The sequence below is a fragment of the Callospermophilus lateralis genome, chromosome 1, assembly GCF_048772815.1.
Source record: "Callospermophilus lateralis isolate mCalLat2 chromosome 1, mCalLat2.hap1, whole genome shotgun sequence".
Lineage (NCBI taxonomy): Eukaryota > Metazoa > Chordata > Mammalia > Rodentia > Sciuridae > Callospermophilus > Callospermophilus lateralis.
The window spans coordinates 53,772,513-53,798,358 of NC_135305.1; the positions used below are offsets into that span (position 1 = coordinate 53,772,513).

Sequence of the window (25,846 nt, forward strand, 5' to 3'; positions counted from 1 at the left end):
ATGTAATTATTATTTTTAACTATTGGGAAAGGGAAAAAATGCTGTTAAGGCTGAAGTGGCTAATAAATGCCCCCAACCCAGGCCCTTCCACAATATCAAATCTGCCAATGAGATTTTAAGGGAAATTCATCAGTTCCTAGAATACATAGGGACTTATTAATATTTTAAGATGTTAAAATTGTATCTGATCATGTAATAATCTTACTATAAGAGGACACACTCTAAAGACAGGGAATGGGAAGTCACTTGAAAAGAATCAGATGCACTAGAACTGAAATGAATACAACCCCCAAAATGAATATTTATTGCATATGGAAGCACATTGGGTACTGTGCTTTGTTTGGGGTGGGAAAAGAGGACACCAGAGGGCATTTTTATTACATAGAAGTAGGGGGTCCTCCTTCTACCTTTTTCCCCATTGTTTTTGTATTGTGGTAAAATAAGCAAAACAAAATTTTCTATCCTAAATCTTTTATGAGTGTAGTTAATTAGTATTGTCTACATTCACATTGTTATGCAATCACCACTGACTTATCTCCAGAACATTTTACTTTTCAGACCTATTCATACATTTCTGTCAGATTTTTAAAAAATGGGGACAATTCACCATTTGAACATTAGTGTATAACAGAGTAACTTACCACCAGATACTACTTTACACGTATTAACTCAATGAATTCTGTTAAGAAGTGCATGGAATAGAGCTCTAACCACCTTAAAGATGAAGAAAGTGAAAGTCATAATGTAAATGGAAATTGAACCTAGGTAGTTTATGCATGTAACCACTATGCCCTATGGTTTCCCCAGATCATTTTCTGCCAATAAATAGTCTCATGAAAAGTCAACATCAGGGGATAGGTTAAATACACTATGCCATAGGAAGTCTAAGTCCCCTTCTTCACTCCCAGTGGTGATGGGCTTGGTTTCATTGCTAACAATGGTTACCTGGCTCAGTAATTGTCAATGGGGGCAGTGGTGAATAGGACTTATGAAAAACTACTGGCCCCTCAGATGATGTTTATATGACCTGTTATAGGTAAGTTGTACACTCTTTTCATAGAATATTTTATTGACATGAGGGGAAAAGCAGGTTATGGTGAAGTATGTATCAAAATGATATTGTTTTTGTAAATATTTGTGTGGATGTATACATATAAGAAAATTAACCAAACTGTTAACTATTTTTTTTCTGAAATTTTTACATCCCCCACATATTGATTTGATTGATTGAGTTGGGGGCAGGGGGAGAAACACTTTCATGAAGTAAAGCTTCATGGAAGGTTATGCCAAGAAGCCCTTAGCTAAAAGTGATATTCTATGCCTCTTTGTACTCCAGGAAATTGGCAGTTTTTAGAAGGGAAGGAAATTTTTACCACAGGTGGTGCTTCTCACAGAACAAGGTTTTTTAAGGAGCACTAGAGAGAGACCTGGCATAACCAAGAAGATGCCTGGTTTGAGGGTCAAAGCCAAAACTTCATTTTTTGCTCAAATCTAGGAAGAGGGATGATTACCAAGATCACCACCCTGTAAGAAACTTGCTTCTCCTAATTTATTAGGCGTACACATCAAGTTTTTATGTGCTACCTTTTTATATGTGATGTAGCTGGATGTTTTTGTGCTTGTAGTGCAGGCTCTCCTTATGGTGTACATCGTGCTAATGATAAGGAAGACATGGAAGAAGAGACCATGGTCTATTCTCTTGTAAACTCTTATAGTGTGAAATGTATAGGCACTGAATGATGTTGACGGACTAGTAATAGTTAAATATAACATACTTAATATGCAGAGACAGTAGGGATGTAATTTTTAATTTAAGACCCCAACACAGAAGGCAGGGTACAGAGGCTAATGGTTTTGTGCCACGTAGGAGACATTTATGGCTTTTTATTCATGTTTAGGATGTTAAGAGATACAACACATCAAAGATATCTAGTGTCATTCATTTATTCAAGAACTTATGGGAAATAATTCAGGACAGGAGTGGTACTATGTTATCGAGGACATAGTTTCCTTCTCTCTCATTTCTCCATTTTGCATGGCCTCAAACTCTTGATCTAAGAGGACAGTGTCTGCTTCAGGAAGAAGGGAAGAGGAAGAAAAAAATAAATTGCCACCACATGACATTCCTATTTCCACTTATTAGAAGGACGTGGAAAATGTTTTTATGCTTGGTAACTATATGAAATAAAATCTAGGTGTCTGTACCACAGTTAAATAAAATAATTAGAAGATGGCAATTAGTATCCTTTGTCATAAGCACCAATTGTAGGATCTTTTCACCTTGGTGATGTGGATGTTTTGGGTCAGACTAATTCTGTTGTGGGTATCCTGTGCATTATAGAGTGGGATTAGCAGCATCCCTGGCTTGTGTCCATTAGTAGCATCCTGATTGTGATTACCAAAAATATCTCTATGTACTGCCAAATGTTCTTTGAGGAGGTCCTTTCCACTCCTTGTTGTGAACCATTGATTTACTGTGTGTAGGAACTATGTTAGTCACTGGGAAGAAGACAAAAACAAACCATAAGTGAGACAGTTTCCAACAGTGGTAAATGTTAAGATGAAAATAAAATAGGGTAAAAAGTCAAGATAAGGTCTTGGCATTGTGATGCATGCCTGTAATCCCAGCATATCAGGAGGTAGCGAAAGGAGGATCCCAAGTTTGAGGCCAGCCTCTGGAATTTAGTGAGATCCTGTCACAAGATAAAAAAATTAAAAGGGCTGGGGAATATATCTCAGTGGTAGAGAGCCCCTGGGTTCAATGCCCAGTCCTGAGGAAAACAAAAACAAAAACAAAAACAAAACAAAAGCCAGTTGGGTGAGATGTAGGGAAGGTGGACTGACAGGATGCTGGACATTAGGTGGGAGTCTGATGAGATCTTGGGGGTTTCAGGTGATTTCAGGTGCAATTGAAAATATTTGGAAAACTTTAAGCAGGGAATGACATAATGACATGATCTTTGATCTTTTTAAAAATTAAAAAAAATCAGGTAGTTGCTGAGCATGTGTATGAAAGGGTTAGGAGAAGATCCAGGGAGATCAGAAAAAGTTTGTCATAATAGTTCAAGTGAGAGATGATGGTGGCTTGCAATTTTGAGTGGCAGAGGCATGGAGAAATAAAATTCAAGGAGAAAAAATTAACAAAAACAGGAGACGGCTAAGGCAATCTTTGATTTGTCCAAATGGCTAACAGGCAGCCTAAGTAGTGGTTTTCCACACATTTTGAAATTCAGTCCAGGCCTGTATAGATTAGTCTTGTCTATTTCTGTATTAGCTTCCCCTGGCAGCTGTAACGAGTCACCATAAACTTGTAGCTTGAATCATCATATTTATTCTCATAGTCCTGGAGGCTAGAAGTTCACTATCAGTTTCACAGAAAGGTATGCAGTGTCATGATCCAGCACAAACTCTAAGGGAGAATTTGCTCCTTGCCTCTTCCAGTTTCTGGTGGCTACTGGCATTCCTTCACTGTGGATATCACTCTAATCACTGCCTCTGTGGTCATACTGCCACCTCCTTTAATGCATGGTGGTATCTTCCTTTATTGTTCTAATAAGGATAATTGTGATTATAGTTAGGACTTAGCCAGTTCTCAGATTATATAACCTCTCCATTTCAAGAGCCTTCATTTAATCACATATTTTATCTTCTGCCATAGAAGAAAATACTTCCAGCATCCAGGGATTAAGACATGGGTATTTCTGGAAGGCTGGAATTCAGTCTGTCACACACAGTTTCCTAAGTATTTGAAATCACTTTTGGCTAGAGAAAGAGGGACTGAAAGTCACATGTTTCTTTAGAGATCAAAGTGGAAAGCAACACTATGAGACAATAATAAATAAAATGCTCTTCAGTAAACAAACAGAAAAATCTTAAGAAAAATAAATTTTCATAAGTGGATTTTCAAGATTTCTAGGAAACAGGCTGAGAGATTTAAAAAAATACAGGCATGCTTCATAGACTTTAGACAGTCATTCTAGACTAGATACTAAAAAGCCAATGCTTGAAAGAATTGCTATATTTATACATTTGGTAATGGACACTCAAATGCATGATACATCACATGTCTGGAGGGCTTGGCTGGGCCATTCAGTTATGGTGGTACCCAGATTAGAGAGACACTGAGAAGGCAGTAGACACCAAAAAGAAAATGAGAAGGCAGAACTAGGCTAATCCACAGAGGCAGGGCAAGATAACAGGCACAAATAGCTTGGCAGCTGTGGTTGGGAGCTCTAGATTGGGGTTCAGGGAAAGGAAACTTTGTCACTGGAAAGGGATCCTAGTTCCCAACATAGTGTAATAAGTAACTAGGAGAGGAATTTAGGCCTTAGGGAACAAGTGATTGGGCTGGGGACTTAGTTCAATGGCAGGGAACTTGCCTAATATATGTGAGGTAGGTCTTAGGTTTGAGCCCTAGCACTGCAAAGACAAAAAAAAAGGAACAAGAAAATTACAAGTATTGGAGTTCAACATTGAGCTGGATAAGCAACAAAGATGACTCCTGTGGAATTCTAGAATGCTCAGCTAGAAGATAAGTGCTACTTCCTAGAGACCAGAAACTCAGGTAGATGTTTAAGTAGGAAGTCTGACAAACCTATGTAATTCTGATGGAAAAAGGGAAAAATAACAGTCCTGTGTATGAATTTATAATGCCATTCAAGACATAAAGAAGTCATTACTGATAATGAGAAGAAAAACAATTTAATATGCAGTGTAACTAAATTCATGTAATACATATTTCCTCACATGATAGAAATTGCTAAGTACAAGAACTAACAAATACGATGTGTGAGACAGTTTGGTATAGTGGTAAAGCATACAGATTCTGTGGCCAGACTCCCTGGTTCAAACACTGGCAAAACATGGCAATGTTTTCAATTTAGCAAATTACAGCCAGTTGTGAATGAATATCTAGGGAAACTAGATACATGAATTTTAAACTCAAATCCTTACCCTCAAATCCTTTCCTTGGGAAAAAGGATCAAAGTTTCAAAGTCTCTAGTTGAAGACCTGCAAAATTGAGTGTTGAGGTTTAAGATCCCCCATATGTAAACATTAAAAAGTTTTGCAAATCCTCATGCTTGTCAAAAAGTAACCAGACTCCTTACTATACAGTTTGAACAACTTTGAGAATCACTGTGTAATCTTAGTTTGTATAGTAATCCTTATCAAATTTTATTATTCCCATTTTGGAGATGAAAATGGAGGCCTAGCAAATTTGAAAAACTTAAAATCACATGGCTACATAAATGATGACGTTGGGATTTTGGTTCTTCTAGTTCTAAAGATGTGTATTTTTCTCCATTTTTTTGCATGTTATTCTGACTTTAGACTTGATTTTTGTAGAGTAGGCCAAGATCACACACATTCAATATCTATATATTTACCCATATAGATCTCACTTTGATATTTCTATGTCTTTACTTTGAGCTGTCATTTGTTCATTTCTCTCCTATTTCAGCACTCCCTTTCCTTGTTATTTATGGTGTTGTTAGACCATATGGGCTAACTCCTATTTCTTACTCCTGTTAAATGTCTTCTTCATATCTGTTTTCTAGCAGTAACACTTGACTTTTACTTGAAATGATATTATATACCTTATAATAAAAAGTCAAATACACACAAAATTAAAATACACATTAAAATTACAATGAACAACAGCTGGGTGCTGTGGTGTATGCCTGTAACCTCAACAACTTGGGACACTGAGTCAGGAGGACTGCAAATTTGATGCAGCCTGGACAACTTAATGAGTCCTGTCTAAGATTAAAATTAAAAAGAGTAGGCTAGAGAGTACCTGCTTAGCATGCAAGAAGGCCCTGGGTTCAGTCCCAAGTACTAAAAAAACAAACAAACAAAAAAAGAGGATGAGGGCTGGGGATGTGGCTCAAGCAGTAGCATGTTTGCCTGGCATGCTCGCGGCGCTGGGTTCGATCCTCAGCATCACATACAAATAAAATAAAGATGTTGTGTCCGCTGAAAACTAAACAACAAATATTTTTAAAAATCTCTTTTTTTTTTAAAAAAAGGGAATATCATGTATATTCAATAGCAAAATAGTTTTCACAAATAGATACTAATTTAAGCTCTTTTTGAGTTAATGGTTATTCATTTGTTTTAAATGTTCATTAATATTACTTAATTTTTCTGTGAAAAAAAAAGAGGATGAAATAGACCAGAGAAGTAAAAACTCCAGTTATTTTTCATTTTCTTTTATATTTAGGTCTTTATGAGACAAGGAAATAAATTTTCATGTCTAAATACTGAAACCTAAATCGTTAACTAAATTGTTACTCTTACAATCACTATCTCTAAATATATATTTGAAAGGAAAGCAGCATTTAATATTTAGCTTCTAGAATACAGAAATGTCTCAGAAACTGTGGACACCAGTGTATGAATATTTGAGGTAATATCTGTGTAATTTGTAGCTCTCACAAACATAAAAAACACTGCTTTTTGGATATGTTATACATTAACTTTTTAAGTCAAAAAATCCACATTGTAAAATAAGTTCAGTCCAATGCTATGATATTAATGCAAACAGTTGTAATCTCTATTAATAGATGATCTTGAAAACGTAGAATTCTTTTTTTTTTTTTTTGGAACCAGGGATTGAACCTAGGGGCACTTAACTACTGAGTCACAATCCCAGCCCTTTTTTATATTTTATTTAGATACAGGGTCTCACTGAGTTGCTTAGGGCCTTGCTAAATTACTAGGATTGACCTTGAACTCACGCTCCTCTAGCCTCAGCCTCCAGAGCTGGGATTACAGGCATGTGCCATGATGCTGAGTGAAAAGGTGAAATTCATAACAATTTTTGTGTTACTAACACAAATGTCAATTAAAAAACAGTATGACAGGTGTAAAAGTGCAGTAACAAAAATATATCAATAGTCTTATTTGAGTAAACCATAGTAAGATCAAGCTTAAAAAAACATTGTCATTGTTTTCACTGTTGTTGGTGACTCCTCTCTATAAATACAGTGGTTAATATTTATCATTTATCCTTATTTAAATTTCCTATGAATAAATTTTCCAATACTGAATACTATTTTCAAACACATCATTATCAGCAACTGATTAAATAGATTATTACTGAAAACTCATCAAAGTTTTCAAGGCTATTAATAGTTTCATGCAACTTTAAAACGCCTAAATTTGGAAGTAACTGGATAATCAATGAACCTTTTATTGGTAAAGAGCCACCATTGCACCAATGTCTATCAATATGTAAATATGGGTTTTAACATGCTTATATATTTTTTAAAGAGCTGGAATATACTCTTTGTAATATATTTGAAACATTATCAAATATTTTGAAAATTTCACTACTACCTAGTCTATGTGTGGCATTAAAAAACACTAGTAGCCAGTCATAGTACATTTTTCTAAATTGAATTTTAAATTTTCTAGTGGCTACCATGATAACAAATTTATTATCTTGACACGGTGTATCAGAATCTTCTTCCATGAAGTTCACAGGCCTTTCTTATTGTCTCTTTCTAAACGATTCTATAAGAAAAAAGATAACATATAGTAAAGAGAAACAGATTCACAGACAAAAATATCTAAAAAACTCTTCTGTGTATAACAATTAATTATACAACAATCATGTGTGAAAAATGAATTAGGAAAGTCTCAAATTATAAAAACTATAAAATTTGAGTTTTGCTTGAAAAAACCTTACAGGGCCAAAATAATACCCTTGGATAAATTCATTTTTTTTCCATTTCTTAATCTATTTTGCTTTTGTTTCACAGGTGACCCAGGAAAACAAAATTTTTAAAATTCCCCTACAGTAAACCCAATTAAGATTTTTGGCAAGGAAAGAATGAAGGGAAGCAAAAACCCAGTTGGAATGGCTTTTCTTTTTTGTCTTTTTCAAATTAGAACTGGCTTCACAAATTATGCTTTCCTGATCATGTTATAAAGATGACTATAATATGTCACTTAAAACTGAAGGAAGGGGCTGGGGATGTAGCTCAAGTGGTAGCGCGCTCGCCTGGCATGCGTGCGGCCTGGGTTCGATCCTCAGCACCACAAACAAACAAAGATGTTGTATCCTCCGAAAACTAAAAAAATAAATAAATATTAAAAAAAACTGAAGGAAAATGGCAGAGAAATTAACCTTAAGAGATCACTTGAACTAAGAAATCTCTTAAGAGGAATTGCAGAGTATTATTACTTGTACACAAAACTCTTGTTCAGTTTGAGCATTAATGCTTTCAGAGCAACTTAAATAACATTAACAATCAAAAAGACGATGGGATTAGAGGAGGTATCTTGAATAATAACATACCACTTTTACTATTTTAGATAAAAAAATCACAGCTTTAATGGAATTATTAAGGACAAGTCCTTTAAGCAAATGGTGATTTTTCCAAAATGAAATTTAAAAACTGTCAAGTGCTAATGGGTTTGTGCTGCCAAAAATCCCAATCAGTTCTTTTTCTTTTCTAAGAAGAAAGTCAGGGCAAATAAGGAAAGTATAGATTACATGTTTTGAAGGAATTGTATTCTAATATTTACTTAGTGCCTACATAAGGGACAGGAACCAGATGGGAAAATCCAAATGGATTTAAAAGATGCAAAATGAGATTTGATTGTGGAAAAAAAACCAGGTTTCCCTTATATTGTTTCTTTAATATTTTAACTATCCTTTATATTATGCTTGTTTCATTTGAACACCTCAATTATGTAAAATTAAGAAACTCATAAGTTTTCCAGAGAATCTTGGAATATAATTCAATTACTAAGGTTGGTTTTTGACAACAGAAAATATTCATGAGGTTAAACTCATAAGGTATAGTTCTTATTTAAGTAATGGAGTTAGCTGAGGTACATGAATGTCTGATAATTTACCTGAGGGTTATAGAAGCTGGGATTTTTTTTTTCCAACCCTTTGAACAGAGATATTTATTATTGGGAGCTGGTTTCACATGTGATGAGAATAATTGTACCAAATATTGAGGTAAGGCACTTCAAGGATTAACAACAGTAAAAATCCACCACTACTCCTTGGGCTGAAGAGACAAAGGAGGTTATGGTTAAGGGGCTCAAGACTGAGGGCCAGCAGGTAGAGCTGGAACTATTGCCCATTGGGGAACTGGAACCATGGAGGGAGGGAATTAGAGCCATGAAGGAGATGATACCCAAAGGAAGTGGGTAGGGGGAGGAGTTCTTGGTTTTCTTTTTCCTCTTGCTTTTAGCCTGGGAAATTATCTCTCTGAGACATGGAGTAGAGCAGCAATGGGAAGAGAATGGATCAAAAACACATAATCTAATCAATGACCAGCAAAGGCCAAAGAACCTGGTTAATAATGAAAGTTCTAGAAAAGATTTTCTGACTTTGAATCCCAACATTAAATCTATCACCTTCTCCTTTACTTTGGGTGAATTATATAATACTTCTGGTTCTTGTTTGTCCACAAAAATGTGGATATTAATATATTTTAACTTACTGAGTTGCCATGGGGGAGTAAGCATATATGAAGCCAAGTGTTATGTCTATTGCACATTCTCAGTAAATGTAATCTATTAAGAATTTTAAAAAATGAGATACAAGTAGAAATTAGATTAAGGCCTAAAGATGCTATTAAACAAGGCCCAACTCCCAGACTGGTACTTGGTATATCTAGGAAGGGGTCCTTTTCCAAAGAAATGGATATTAACTATTTTGGGGGGAAAGAATTACTCAGAAAAGCTTTCTACATGTTTTGCCAAGAATATAGAAGTTCCAAGCTGAAGGTAGTTTTTTTTTTTTTTTTTGGTGGGGGGGCACGGGGTGGGAAGGGAGGTGGACAGGTTGGGGAAATCTTACTGTTATATATTCTTTAGGGATTAAGAGAGTTGCCCTTTGCTATTGCTGTTACTACAATGGAGACATTGAGCAATGAATGCTGTTTATAAGAAATTGAGGGTATGTCCTGTTTTTCTTTTCTCCATTCAATGGTCTAAGCATTTTTCAGACCCTGGTCAAGTCCACAGATATTGAAATATCCTGGTTGAGGACACCTTGAATTCACAGGAGGAAAAAAAAAAAAATGTAGGTACAAGGCCTTTGAAATGACTTCTCCACTTCCCATGGTGGATCTTGATTTCATGGAGTAATTCTTATCATGCCCTGAGGAGGTAAGCAATTTCACAAACTGTACTATACTGAGGGGAAGGGCAGTCTTGATGGAAATCTAACTGTCTACTCCAAACCTATTTGAACTGAGCCCTTAGTGTCCTGGGAATGGGACACACAGGATATCTACCCTTCTCTAGGCTGCCCAGTCTTCTTATTGTTCTTGTCAAAATAGGCTAGTTGAATCAAACATGCAAACCAACTGGGAATGCCAGATTACAAACATGCTTTGGAATGCTTCTTAACTAACCCAAGACCAAAGTGTATGGTTGAGAATAAAATATTCTTCAGTAAAAAGAAAGTGAATCTCAGAGAGATAATATAATCTCCAAAAATTGAAAAGCTAATATAATACTAAGGTATTCTAGGTGATATATATATATATATATATATATATATATATATATATATATATATATATATATATATATATATAAATAAATAAATAAATAATATATAGGTATTCCAGGTCTTTGACTCCAAAGTCTATTAAGTATAGTGTCTCTGGAGTGGTCTCTTTCACATATGATCAAAGTATGGTTAGGAAATCACTTCAGGTTAGTGCATGGCAACTAAAGAGAGGAACAAAGATAAGCCCAATATGGATGAATGTTTGGAAATAACTCTATAAAGGGGTATAATGTCTGCAAGAAGGGTAGAGATGGAAAACCTATGGCTCAAATCTGACTATGATTTTAACAACAGAGAGATGTTTTTTCCTCCTATTTCTATTTTTCGAATCAACTGTACAGGCAAATCATGTTATGTATTTTGAATGCCACAGTCTTTTGTCCTAAGGTATCTAGAATACCTGGGACATTTGGCCTCACTTTGGCACAAATACTGCAAACATTCCACAGTGAAACTCCAGATTTTCCAGAGCCAGTATATTTTTCAATGCTGAATTTTTTTTTTGCCTCAATTCTTTCACCTAACATTTCATCCAAATTGAGATATTAAGTTACATGTCAACATTCTTTATGTGATGACTACCTTGTATTTTGCTGCAATGTCCTAATCTTCACCCTCTAGGTAAATCTGCCTTCTTCAATCATTTAATAAAGCCAGGATTAAGTATCTCATTTTAAATTTAGAAGGACAAATATTGATTAGTATTTCAAAAAAATTTAGGTGAAGTGTATGTTACCCACCTGAAGTTCTGAGTGCTCTTTCAGGAGTCGATCATATTCTTTTGAAAGTCTCTCTGACTGTGTCTTCATTGTCATCACATCACTCTGTGCCTTAAAAAGGGCTAGAAAATATCAAATAGAATTTTATTTTCAAAGAATTTGAAATTTACAGAAGAGCTGCAAGACTTATATAGAGAATTTGTATAGTCTTTACTCAAATTTACCAATTGTTAATATTGTATTACATAGGTTATCATTTTCTCTTTCTTTTCTTCTTCTTCTTCTTTTTTTTTTATGGTAGGGGGAATTGAATCCAGGGGTGCTTTACTACTAAGCCACAACCCAAGTAGTTTTTTTTTTTTTTTTTTTTGAGCTACGGTCTTGCTACTATGCTGAGGCTGGCTTCAAACTTGAGATCCTCCTGCTTCAGTCAGGATCCCGAGTCTCTGGGATTATAGGTGTGCACCATCATACCAGGTGAGCACACTGTCACACATGATTATTTTCTTCAATCATTTGACAGTAAATTACAGACATCATGCCTCTTTACTCTTTAAAATTTTACTGTGTATTTCCTAAGAATAGAATATTCTCTAACATAATCATAGTATAGTTACTAAATTTAGGAAATTTAACATCAATGCAATACCTTTAATTTACCACCCATATTCTGGCAACTATCCCAATTATCCCAAGTATGCCCCTTTTAGCTTTTTTTTTCCTTCCTATTTCTAGTCCAGGATACAGTCTTGGATAACATACTACATTTAGTTGTTGGGTATCTTTAGTTTTATTTATTCTGGAATAGTTCCTCAATCTTCCTCCAGCCCTTCTATCTCCATCTTTTGTGACACTGGCATTTTAAAGAATATAGCCCACTTTTGGGAGCTCAGTGGTACAGTGTTTGCCTGGCATGCATGAGGCCCTTGGATCAATCCCAGCACTGTTTTTTTTTTTTTAAAAAAGAGTGAGTTTTAAAATAGAACAGTTCATTTTGGTTTGGTTTTAAAATAAAACATTCATTTTGGTTTGGTTTTGACTGACTTTTCTCATGATTAAGTTCAGGTCATGCATCCCCACTGACTTATGAACATAAGAAATGTTTGATTTATTAGGATATTTAGAGGATAGATATTCACATCTAAAGATCCTTTGCCCCTCACTGCTTTTTCCATTTTAAAGTTGATACTTTCCCCCTTGTAACTAAAGCAGTAATATATGGGAAGATAATTTCAATAATGTAAACATATTGCTCCTCTTAAAACATCTCCCCTATATCCCACTGATAATTCTTGCCTAAATCAATCCTCATTATGTCAGTTGCAAAATGGTGATTTTTCCTACTTCACCATCCCATGCACATTAATGTCAGCTTTCTACTGTAAGGAAGAATCTTTTTTTGCTTTCCACCCATTTATTTGTCAATTCCATCCATCTGTATGAACTTGTAGTTTTATATTTTTTCAATGACTTACAATTCATTTCTATATTTAATTATTTTGATGCTCAAACTTCCCTAGAATTTTTCAGTGTGAACTTCTTCATGCTGGTTCCTAGTTCCATTGACATGTCTCCACTTAATTTATTTATTTAGATTATTTGGTTACTTTCTGGCAAAACATGTCTAAGGCTCTCCTAAATCTTCCCTAGCTCAGTATTATAGAAGAAGTATCAGAAGGGTCTGCTTCCAAAAACATGGATAGAAAAACTATTTTATCATTCTTGCTAAGGGATGGACAACTATATCTCACAAAGTTAAAAGTATGGGATATATAATTAATGCTTAAAAGGTTTTAACTGAAGATAATGACACACAAAATGGCTATATACTGGCCTCTGTTGACCAAGAAACTACAGTTATAAGTCATCACATTAAAGTCCTTAGAAAAAACAAAACAAAACAAAGCAAAAAAACCAAATATATAATAACACAGTTTGGAGAAGAAGATAATGAGCAAAACACACAGAAGGGAAGAGTAGCCTAAATAGGCAATTGACAAATTAAAATGGACATCCTTGAAATTTTCTCTTAATGTTTTTAGAAATTAGTTTTCCAAAATCTGGGAATATTGAACAAGTTCTCTATATAATACTGTATAAGTAGTCTTTGGAAGTTCTGCATTTGTTAATCTTTTAGGGTAAGAGTTTTAGGGAAGAATGTGGGATTTATAAGTTTAAAATTACTTTATTGTCACAATGAAATTGTCTTATTATAAACAATCTAAATGCCTTCTTGAGAAATCATTTTGTGGACATTTTTACATAAACACATAAGCCATTATCAATTAAAATGCTTTATGTCTTAGTACTTTGTTAGTTGTCAATATGGAAGTAATTACCTATGCACAGCTAGGGTGTGCTTTAAATGCAGCCAGTACAATTAAGGAAGAACTGAATTTTAATTTTATTTTTCATTAAATTTCAATTTAAATAGCCAAATGTACATAGTGGCTAGCCATATTAAATAGCACAACTTCATAATTTCTTTTTTATTCTTTTATAAAGTCACAATTCCAAATGAGGATTAAAACTGATTTTGACAAACTTAATGTAATATTACTTGGTAAAGGTAGACAGATTTTTTTGGTGGTAGTTAGATTTCATTAGGATCACAGCTACAATATAGAGTTACATATTAATTTTCAATTTGGATTCTATCAGAAAGGCATTTCCAGAGGCTACCTGAAAATAAGAAACATGGGGTAGGGAGGGGGGGCATGGGAAGAATAGATAAATTCTAGATAGGGAAGAGGAGTGGGAGGGAAAGGGAGGGGGCAGGAGATTAGCAAAGATGGTGGAATGTGATGGATATCATTATCTAAAGTACATGTATGAAGACACGAATTGGGTGTCAACATACTTTATATACAAATAGAGATATGAAAAATTGTGGTATATATGTGTAATAAGAATTGTAATGCAAAAAACCACAAAGTACATGTATAAAGACATGAAATGGCATGAATATACTTATATACAAAGACATGAAAAATTATGCTCTATATGTGTAATAAAAATTGCAATGCATTTTGCTGTTATTTTAAAAAATAAAATCAATTAAAAAAAATAAGAATTGTGGTTGGTGTTATCTTTAGGACTTAATAAAAATGCTTAAGAGCCCATATTTCTGGTATTTAAAAAGCAAAGTAGATTTCACAATCTAATAATGCCTGACTAGCCTTCGTAGGTTTTAAGGATGTTGATGTAACAATCTAAATGTTTCTTTGCCCCTAAAAGTCATATGTGAAACTTAACCACAATGTCATGGTATGAAGAGGTGGGGCTGGGAAGTGATTAGGTCATGAAGGTGAAGCCCTCATGAATAAGATTAGTGCCTAAAGGTCACAGAGAGCAGTCCTCTCTCTTCCCTCATTTGAAGACAGGTGAGAGGACTCCATTTATAAACCAAAAAACAGGCACTCATCAGACACTGAATCTCTACTGCCTTGATCTTGAACTTCCCAGCCCACAGAACTATTCGAAAGAAATTTAAGTTGTTTGTCAGCTAATATGGGTCTTTGTTATAGCATACTAAACAGACTAAGACAGTTGGTCAGGAGCTTGCATTAAACAGGGGGTTTGGTCTTAATGTTAAAAATAATTTAAATTTCTGACAAGAATAAATTACTTAGGAAATTTAAGACATCTAAGAAGCTATAATCTACTCAAGAGTTTCCTCAGGTTATTACTGGTATAAAGCTATAATAAAACAACAATGTGTAAATGTTGTTTCTCTGCCACGTCAAGCCAAGGTATGAACTGTGTTTTTGTTTTTGTGTTTCAATGGATATCAATAAGCTTAATGATTACTCTCCTACTGAATTCACTCCAATTAGGGAAGATTATTACTGTCTATAAGCCTCTTGGACTGTTTCCTAGTTCTTTTCTACCTCTAATTTTATAAAAATTACAATATTGTGTTTTGGATGCTTTCCACCTCCTTCTGGAACTGCATCTGTAACTAAGGGATTATATAAACTTGTCATCTGACATATGAGTATGCTTGATTTATTTTGAGCCATATTATTTTGGAAACAGCATATATAGGAAAAACATAATTGGACAAGGAGGTTTGAGGTGACAAATCTAAATTGCTGTTTCAATTTTTGTATCTGCAAAAATGGATTGCTATCACTTGCCAGTAGATTTGCAGAAATGCTGAGGTATTTCATGAGAATCTGGCAGATTGAACTAGAGACTAGGTTTGGAGTCACTAGGAACTTAAGGCACATACATCATTTATTAATATAGAAAATAACCACAATAAATATTACAGTGATGTATATTAAGCCAATATTTTGTGCAAAATGACATATAAACAGGTCAAAAATATATGTGGTCTTTCCAAGTGCTAAACTACTACTATGAGGCTACTGGCACAGTGGGAGAAGCTGGTGATACTAATGTACTGTGTAAATGTATTATATTACTATGATTTCTACCAGAGATAACAGAGACAGTTAAGTCTTGCCAGGAAATGAAAGAGAATAATTTTTAGAGGCATTGGCATGGTATATAAAGTTGGGCTACTGTACAATAGCTGGAAGGATTGAGCCAGAGGAAAACATATCTTATTTGAAAATTTTCCACGTCTAGTGTTGTTTTCTTTTCACTTAATTTGGTTCTGTTTTTGAGAACTCAAGAGTGCAATACATTGGAGTTATCCAGTAGTTAGGCTTTGTATGGACTATTCTTTTGCCCTTTATCTATTATTGTACATTAAACCACTGTAATGCTTCCAAGATGCTTAGAAAATAGACACACAAACTTTTGTTCACTAAGGAACATAAACTGTAACTTTAATTATATTAATTTATATATATGCCTACAGTGTCAGATCCATGTATATAAGGTCTATGTTTTATTAACCATTTCATTGATTACCTACTGTCTCTCTTTTGATACTGGGGATTGAATCCAGGGCTTTGCATGTGTTGATAGGCAAGCACTCTACCACTGAGCTACATTCCCAACCCTTTCTAAAACTTATTTTGAGACAGGGTCTTGCTAAGTTGCCAAGGCCAGCTTTGAACTTGAGATCCTCCTGCCTCCCCAGTAGCTGGGGTTACCATGCCCAGTTGGTATTTAGTTACCTTTTTTTTGGGGGGGAGGGGGAATATCAGGGGCTGAACTCAGGGGCACTCAACCACTGAGCCATATCCCTAGTCCTTTTTTGTATTTTATTAGAGACAGGGTTTCATTGAGTTGCTTAGGGCCTCGCTAAGTTCCTGAGGCTGGCTTTGAATTTGGGATCCTCCTGACTTAGCCTCCCTAGCTGCTGGGATCACAGGCATGTGCCAGAACCCAGCTCAGATTAATCTCACATTCATCTGCTAATTAGGTTTGTTGATTGTATTTTATTTATATCCACTCCACCTCTGTACATTCTTTTCATCTCTAACTTAGATTACTCAATCTTAGATTCCTCACCTAGTTGTTCAGCTCCTCTAATTCACTGTCACAATGCTGACAAAGTGATTGCTCTCATGCTTAACAACCACCCTGCAATAGTGTCTCCAAAATGTTAACATATAAACATGACATATGAGGTGATTCAAGATAATTCTTTTGCCTGCTGCTCAACTTTCTGCCTTATTTTATGCTGCAGTTGCAATGGGCTTCTTATAGTACCTTCAAAATGCCATATTCATTCAGTTATGTGCTGCTCATTTGGTTAAAACATCTGTCCATCTCCCTTTATCTCCCTGCTTCACTCATTCTCTCACATTTCATTTGGCTCATTAACATCATCCTTCAAAACACTGAGGAATTGTCTTGTTCTCCAGTGTGGGCTTCAAATGCATCTCAAGCTTACCATCATCACAGCACTTGTCATGCTGAAGGACAACTATGTCCTCACTAGACAAGGGACTATTACTCAAGAAAAAGAGCTGTGACTTGTGTCTCTCTCTGAACATGCAGCACACTGCCTACCACATGGCAGGTGCTTAAAATATGTTCCCTGAAGGAAAGAAAAAAGTTAAATGTAAAGTGTAAGCTTTAAGCATTTGAAAAATTCTGTGAAATCAGTTCATTTTCTACAGATGAGATGTCACTTTAGTTACTTAAAGGGAATCTTAGTTGCAACAAGATAAAAACAACTATCTCTTCAATCAAAAAACAAAATATTCAACATAGCTGGAGAGCCACAAAATAAACATATGAAATATATATTTGATGAAAATATACTCATGTTACAAATATTTCATGCTACTCCAGAATTAAAACAAAATGCAAATAAATAGTATCTCAGAATACAATTCAGTTAAAGGAAAAAGTTAAAAGACTAATTCTAAAGAATGGAGCAGGAAATAAGCAAGATAAGCCTGAGTATCTTGGGGTGTCAGAAAGGTAGAAAATGCTCCAAAAAACAAAATTAAAAAAAATCTATAATAATGAAAATCCACAATAATGGGGATATATCCAAGGGACACAAGAGCCAACCAAGAGTCCTCAGTGGTTGAAGTTGGGCAACCTGGGCAACAAAATGGAAGTAATATTAAAGCATAACCCAAAGTTTAAGATAAATATTTAAGAGTTCATACTGATATAAAATAAACAAATGGTAGAGAAATGACAAATTTGTGCAGAATAATTCCCAATAATATACACAGATACTCTGTTCTAAGGAGGTAGAGTATGATTTCCCATTTCTTAAGTGTGGACTGTGAACATGACTTCCTTCCAAAGATAGAGGGGGAAAAAGTAACTTTATAGTACAGAAACCTGACAAACATAATTTCTTTCAGGTGATCAAGTTATCATCAATAGTGATAATCATGTTAATAGTATATACTAGAAATAATGTGATGAAAATGTCACTTTACCCCTATATTTATACTGTAGTTATATATTCCAATGATAAGAAAAACAAAAGATAAATCAATTGAGGCTCGTTTTATAAAATAAAAGATCAGTGCTTTTCAAAAATGTCAAGGTTAAGAATAAGGAAAATCTGAAAAACTATTCTTGTCAAAAGGAGCCTAGGGGTGATAGGATTACTAAGTGTAATATGATATCCTCAGTGAGATCGTAGGATAGAAGAAAGACATTAAGTAAAAACTAAATCTGAATAAATCATGGACTTCAGTCAATAATATTATGTGAATATTGGTTTAATAATTATATGTATGTACCAGATTAATGTAAGGCATTAATAATGGGAAAACTGGGTGTGGGAAATATGGAAATTCTCTATATTATCTTTAACTAACTAGATATTAGTTAAAATATCTGAACTGTTTTAACATAAAAAGTTTATCTGAAAAACACAATGGGAAAAAACCCCCCAAATACTATGTATCTAGGACCAGATACAATAAAATTCACTAAGTCTATCCAAGTTTCTAAGAGTCTATTGAAATGACCTTCAAGGACAAGATATGATTCAAGGGTAAAACAAGGAGATACCCAAGCTAGGTGTCTCCTTAAAATTTTTGTTCTAAAAATGCACATTAAAATGACAAAAATATGTATGCAAAAATATTAACCAGTTATATGTTCATATAGATTTACTGTCCACTAAGCAGAACCAAAACTGGACTAAAAACTAAGTATCTCTTGGGTTAAGCACTAAAGTCTGGGGTTTATTTTTCCAGGAAATTTTTTTTATGTAAGTAGTGTACTATGGATATTTTTAGTCACGTTAAAAGCAGCATGCAGAAACATATTCTTTGGAATAAAATTTATAGTAGTGAAACATCAGAAATCATAAGAGTTTAGTAAATAAATATGCATAAAATTGATGTCTTATTACTCATATTGAAAATTGTAGTTGAAAAATGACATAAAAGGGCTGAGGTTGTAGCTCAGTGGTAGAGCACTTACTTGGCACATGTACGGCATATCAAGTTAAATCCTCAGCACCACATGAAATAAATAAAATAAAGGTACAACTAAAAACATATTTTTAAAAAATGACATAAAAGGTTTTAATATTAACTGTAATAAATTTAAGAACTAAAAAAGTCCCAAATGGTCTTCTAAATTCATTTAAATAGATAAAATGTTAATTAAAAATTGTACAAAATTTTCCGATGTTTTGAAATTATGTGGTATAGTGTTACAGTATATATTTAAAAAAAAACTAGAATCAAATGGTAATATTAAGAAAGATCAGTGAGTGGGCAGTGAGAAGATGGACATGAGAAAAGCAGATTGAATGCATTTCAAAAATGTCAAAGTATAGGGAACAACTTCTATGAACACATCTTATATAAGAGAAGGGTTGAGAGGCAACATGGTTATAAATATCTTAAAATATATTTAAAAAAATTCATAAAAAGTTTTTATGAAATCATACATTATGGTAAAAAAGTGCAACACACATAGAAGGGCTGTGAATATGAAAATCCTTAATAAGAGCAATGATAAACCTTTACTGTTTTAAGAATATGAGAAGGGCAGTTTTTCTCCTGGACTCTAAGAACTGTGACTCCATAAGTACATACCAAAAGTTTCCCTTTCTGTTCAACAACTTATGAAATGACTACTTTCATTCATTTTCTAAATGTGGAGGATACTGCGAAAAGATAGCTAGGGTCTTTGCTCTCATTTTCTATGAGGGGAAAGAGATATACAAACAAAGAAACCGAACAGTGATAGTGATAAGTGCCACACAGAAAGGTAAAACAGGGTAAATGGGCTAGAGACTGACTATGTAACTTTCTCAAATAGAGTAGTAACAAAGTTTCTGTACAGAGAAGAAATTTAAGCTAAAATCCTTTTGTCTGTTTAGAGGGCTGAGAAAGAATGATACTCCAGTAGGATCTGCATCTTATTTTCTAAATGCCATTCTTCACTTAAAGGCCAATTCAAGGACTGGGAAAAGGGGCTGGGGATGTGGCTCAAGCGGTCGCGTGATTGCCTAGCATGTGTGCGGCCCGGGTTCGATCCTCAGCACCACATACAAACAAAGATGTTGTGTCTGCGGAAAACTAAAAAAAAAAAATTAAAAAAAAAAAAAAAAAGGTCTGGGAAAAGTGCTAATAAGATGAACCTGGAACATCTTTCTTGCTATACCAGAAAACTTACAATAGAATGACATCTAATAAAAGGGGGAGGAATGAGGGAATTAGAAAATCACCACTACAAAATATCAAAATAATAAGTGAGAAAAATATGGAGAGAGAAAATGTTAAAATGTTATCATTTGGAAAACTGAGTTAAGGGTATAGGAGAAATTGTTTTTTATTATTCGTGTGCCTTTTCTGTGAGTTTGATATTATGTCTGAACAAGAAGTTAAAAGAAAAAATTAGAAATTTTCTAAGTAGAGCAGAGAATTGGGGTAGTTGCTGGGCATGGTGGGGGGGTGGAAGTTTTTTTTTTTTTTTTTGGTATAGGAGATCCCAGAGAAAGTTTGTAGGGAAGTAAAGGAGTTTAGGGAGAAATAAAGTCCTTGAGAAGGTTAGTGAGGTTGGGATTCAAAGTACCAGAGAAAAGATTGAAACTTCATTCAAGGGCAGGGAAAGAGTGACACTAGCTATGAGGGATTGAGAGGTGAAATAGTGGTTTTGGTGGTGGGAAGATAAAAGCTGTTTTTGTGTGATTCATTCTGTGTCCAATGAAACAGGGTATATTTAGAAGTTTGAAGTTGACACAAGATCTAAACAGTTTTGGAAAATGAAAAAGTAAAAGAGTTAAGAGAAGTTCAATAGGATTATCAGACAGTGTTGAGGGCAAATTTAAATGTAATGACTATTTATTTAAAATACCTGGGTCTTTCTGAAACCTATGGAGGGAAGAAGGAGAAGCAAGAGAGAGGGGAAAGAGAGCAGAAAATAAGTTTTCAAGAACATAACTATGATGAATCATGAAATCCTAAACTGGATAAGGAGAGAAGAGAAATCAATGTTTGTGGGTGAGATTTATTAATATGTTATTATATGCCAGATCAGGAACAGTAGTGAATGCTGGAGACACACAGATGTCTTAGAAGCAGTATTTGCCTTCACAGCACTTACAGTCTAGTATGAAAGTCAAGGAAATAAAAAAATAATTTCTGTGGCATACTCAATAAGTACGTAGGGCATTCTAGACAGGCAAACCTGTAGTACTACACAAAGGTGAAAAATAATGAAACACCACTATTACAACTACCAACTATGATAATTAATAAAGTAGGAGTGTAAAATTTAAATTGGACAAGGTTGGAGATGACATTGGGGGCCAGATCACAGAGGGCCACATCTGTAACCTTGGGGAGCTATAAAGGTAACAGAAGCCAATAAAGAATTTTTTAAAAAATATTTTTTTAGTTATACATGGATACAATATGTTTTTTTATTTTTTTTGTGGTGCTAAGGATTGAACCCAGTGCCTCACATGTACAAGGCAAGCGTTCTGCCACTGAGCCACAACTCTAGCCCCCAATAAAGAATTTTAAATAGTGCAGAGGTATAAGTGTGGTTTTAGAAACTGTTCTAGTCTGGAATGGCAGCACCTGCCTTTAATCAGATTGCAAGTTCAAAGCCAGCCTCAGCAACTTAGAGAGGCCCTGTTTCTAAAAAAAAAAAAAAAAAAAAAAAAAAAAAAAGCTGGATATGTGGCTGAGTAGTTAAGCGCCCCTATGTTCAATCCCCCAAACTAAAACAAAATAAATAAACAACAATAAAACTACTAGAATGGCAATGTGAAGAGGCCAAACTAATGATTAACAGATTAAACTGGGACATATACTAGGAGACGGCTTGCTCAGCAAGAGGAGTCAGACGTTTTAGGAGTAGAAAATAAAGCTGCATAATTACATTACAAAACAAACATTAATGAATAAAACCAAATATAATTCTTTTTTTATATGCAAAGAACAAAGGGGACAAGGAACAAAATTCCTTTTATTTTTCTTTTTTTCCATTGTCTCAACTCTCAAACTTCTGGACTTTGGAAAATATATAAGGTGCATGGGCAAAGTGGCAAAGTACTTCTGGGTTTTATAAAAGAAATGAGTTAAGGCATGCTGACACTTACACTGATAACTGGTACTCTGGGCCAGGGAACTGATAAACAGGCTTTCTAATTTAATAAATAAAATATTCACTATTGGTAAAAGAAACATGATACACACATGATGAAGACTTCATTAATCTTAAGTTAAAGTAATGTATTTAAGAAAATAATTCTGTATGTATTACTGAGCAAAAATATTATAAACTATATTAATGTGCTAGACCTTAAAAATAAAGATGTACTTTTTAGGCAAAGCACTAGGTAATTACAGATTATAGGAGATGCCTTGAAAAGAGAATATTTTTTTTAAAAAATCATTTTTTAGTTGTAGTTGGACACAATGCCTTTATTTTATTTATTTATTTTTACGTGGTGCTGAGGATCAAACCCAGGGCCTTGCACGTGCTAGGTGAGCGCTTTACCCCTGAGCCACGACCCTAGCCCTGAAAAGAGAACACTTTTATAAAGCAATTTTATGTGTATACAGAATTGATGTGAAATCTAGAATTACCAACCCATCATATATGAAAACTGAAGGAGTAAATCTGCTTTGTCTATAAGCACATAGAATTTCTAAAATTATCTGATCAATATTGATTTGGCAAGCACTTAAGTGCACAGCAGATTTTATAACATTATTAGTGGCAGAAACCAATCTTTTCAGCATATTCTCATTTATAGTGAAAAAGATACTTTCTTTATCTGAAGACTCTAATGGCCAATATTTCTGCAAAGGGCCAGAAAGTAGGTATATTTAGTTTTCCAGGTCATATAATCTCTCCAATTACTAAACTTTGCAGCCATAGAAATCATGTAAAAAAATGGACACAGCTTTGTTCCAATAAAATTTAATTTATAAAAAAAGGCAGCAGGTTGAATTTAGTTCATGGGAAATAATTTGGTAACCCCTGTCCTAAAACAACATTTGCAAGCTTTATCATTTTATCATAGATTATAAGTTTACTCAAAAGACCCATAAAATAATGTCAGAACATGAGAGAGAATGGTCCAAATTATACTGCAAAATATTAAGAAAACTACTATAAAGTCTTTTTTTTTAAATCTCAATTTTTCTTATATAAAAAATAAAAATACACAGGGGATGTTGTAATGGGATTTACTTTTAGAAAGGAAGTGTTTTTTACTCCTGTAATTTTTTTCAGCTGAATTTTTTCGTAGCTGATTGTTTCTTTTCAATTTCAAAAGTGACTGAATCAGGAACCACAAGTGAGGGTATTTGAAGGGGAAGGAGAATATGAGTTAATTTGAGACTGTGCCTAGATTTTCACATGGTAATGCTCTCATCAGGTGACTCTAATGCCAAAACTCACACTCTAAAATAAAAACTAACTCATTTTATTTGTGTTCATCACTTTTAAATACTGGGCGATTAATACACTGGTGCCTAATTAATCTATTTCCAAGACCCTAATTATACAAAACAGTACTATTATTATTACTTGAGTTTATAAACCAACCCCAGATTTAATTAGCAAATGAACAACTCAAACATCTAACATTGCCTGTTTCATTACTGATCAAGTTTTGAGAGGTCTTCTCTTTCAATGCAGAAAGCCTGTAAAAGATTTTATATTAAATCCCACTACATCCTCATTAGGCTACAGGAGAAAGGCAATATTAAAAAAATTAACCCTAAACTTGAGAAAAATATTTTACTTATGATAATTTTTTTTCTAAGTTGACAGTTAAAAGCTAAACTTTTCTTTTTATTTCAGTCATTTCCTATTAACTTGGAAAAGTTTTATAATAGAAATAATAATAATAATGATAATAATAGTCTTAAAATTTTTTTTAGTTGTAGGTGGACACAATATCTTCATTTTTAAAAATTTATTTTTATGTGGTGCTGAAGATCAATCCCAGTATCTCACAAGGCAAGCACTCTGTCACTGAGTCACAATCGCAGCCCAGTTAGTGAGTCTTAACACTGAATTATGTGCTCTGTATTCATGACAACTCCATGAAGAACTACTAACTTTCTCAAGGCCAAAATTCTGTTGCTGTTTCTGTACTTTCTCGAGAATACATTTTTGACTCTAAACATGGTACTCAAGCACTCCCACATCTTGTCTGTTTTCTTGCCAGTCTCATCATTCCCATTTTACTCTACCATCAGCTTCAAGCTTTGCCACAATGGCTTTTCATTCTTGGTTTGTGTGTATTCTTAACACTAGGGGAATAAACTCAATGCTCATTTTTGCTTCTGAAAGAAATACCACTGAAGCCTGCAGCTCAGTTGAAATGATACCTCTTCACTAATTTCCGAATTATTTCAGTAAGAAAATCATGAGCTCCTCTGCACTACCATAGTCCTTTGTAATATAACTTTACTTTGACTTTTATGACCCCTCACCTTACATTTTTAGTATCAGTGAATTTGTCTATCTTCCTCATCATACATTCTTGAAGACTGGGATGACTGTGTATTTATTCATCTTGGTGTCCTTCATAGAATCCAACACAATAAGTTGCAGATGGGCAGATACAATTACAAGTTCAAAAACAGAACTGAGCAAAGATTATATATCGCTTATGTTCCTTTACTATGCAATCCTTTGACCATTTGCAGTATTTCAAGTCCCAGGAGCTGATCCTACAAAAACTGTTAAGGAATACTTGGTTCAAAACAGTAGTAGCCACATTCTATGAAGCAAGAATACGCTATTGATTCAGTGTATAAGTCAAAGAAAATCAATTTATGAGAAGGTTTACTGAAATGAAATACCAATTTTCACATATGGTGGGTACAAAAATTTTACCTGACAGCAATATTTTGTTAACATTTAAGAAAGCAAAGCAAGATGGAAAGAGAGGAAATGAGGAAAATGCTGTCAAGCTCTGAAGAAAATACCAAGTCGTGGAAGTAGTCCAAGGGAGAGGGGAGCGGGTTTAGAGAGCAATGGCATTTGCTTTCCAATTTCAGTTTCTTCATAAATCCTAATCTCCCTTCTCAATTATCTTCTTTGTCAATCCTATCAACATTCTGGGACTACCTTTCTTCTGAATTTTCAAATTTTCATTTCCAATTATTCTTTAGGCATTTTCACTCAAATATCCAAAAATAGTATATTTATAACCAAACTCATTATTTCTACCTCCCCCTACTCATGAATAAAATAAAGCACCCACTACTCCTCTGGTTATTATCCCTGTTAAAAGCATTATCTAGTCAACCAAACTAGAAAACTGGAGTCAACTTGCACTTTTATTCTCTCTTATACAAAAAATCCTGTTGAAATCGTCTTCTTTATATTTCTCAAGATGAGATTTTACATCCCCAAGGACAGAGAAAAGATTACACAAGCTTCCTGAAGGCAAAACAAGACAAAGCAGGAGCTCAGGATGTAGCTCAGTGGTATAGTATGTGCCTTCCATGCAGAGGCCCTAGGTTTAGTCTCTAGCACTATAAAACAAAAGACAACAACAAACAAACCACACACATACAGAAAGTAAAATGACTCTGACCATGCTCAGCAGAAACAATGGATGCCAGAGATAATGGAACATCATCTTCAAATTTCTGAGATTAAACAGTTTTTAATCAAGTGTAAAAGGAAAGTAATATTTTCAGACATTCAGGCTTTAAATTGTTTATTACTCATCTATTTTTTCCCC

The 25,846-nt window shown here is 34.2% G+C and overlaps 1 protein-coding gene across 2 annotated transcripts in view; it reads right to left on the reverse strand.

Moving 5' to 3' along the window:
• Positions 1–1,928: 1,928 nt before the first annotated feature.
• LOC143381194 (B-cell receptor-associated protein 29) overlaps positions 1,929–25,846 on the reverse strand; it is a 45,390-nt gene continuing 21,472 nt past the window's right edge. For both annotated transcript variants that reach the window (XM_076834565.2, XM_076834574.2), the window contains exons 7-8: positions 11,287–11,387; positions 1,929–7,518 (exon numbers count right to left, since the gene is read on the reverse strand). In XM_076834565.2, coding sequence (XP_076690680.1) covers positions 7,483–7,518; positions 11,287–11,387 — 137 coding nt within the window. In that variant the 3' untranslated portion in view covers positions 1,929–7,482. The remainder of the gene's footprint in view (positions 7,519–11,286; positions 11,388–25,846) is intronic.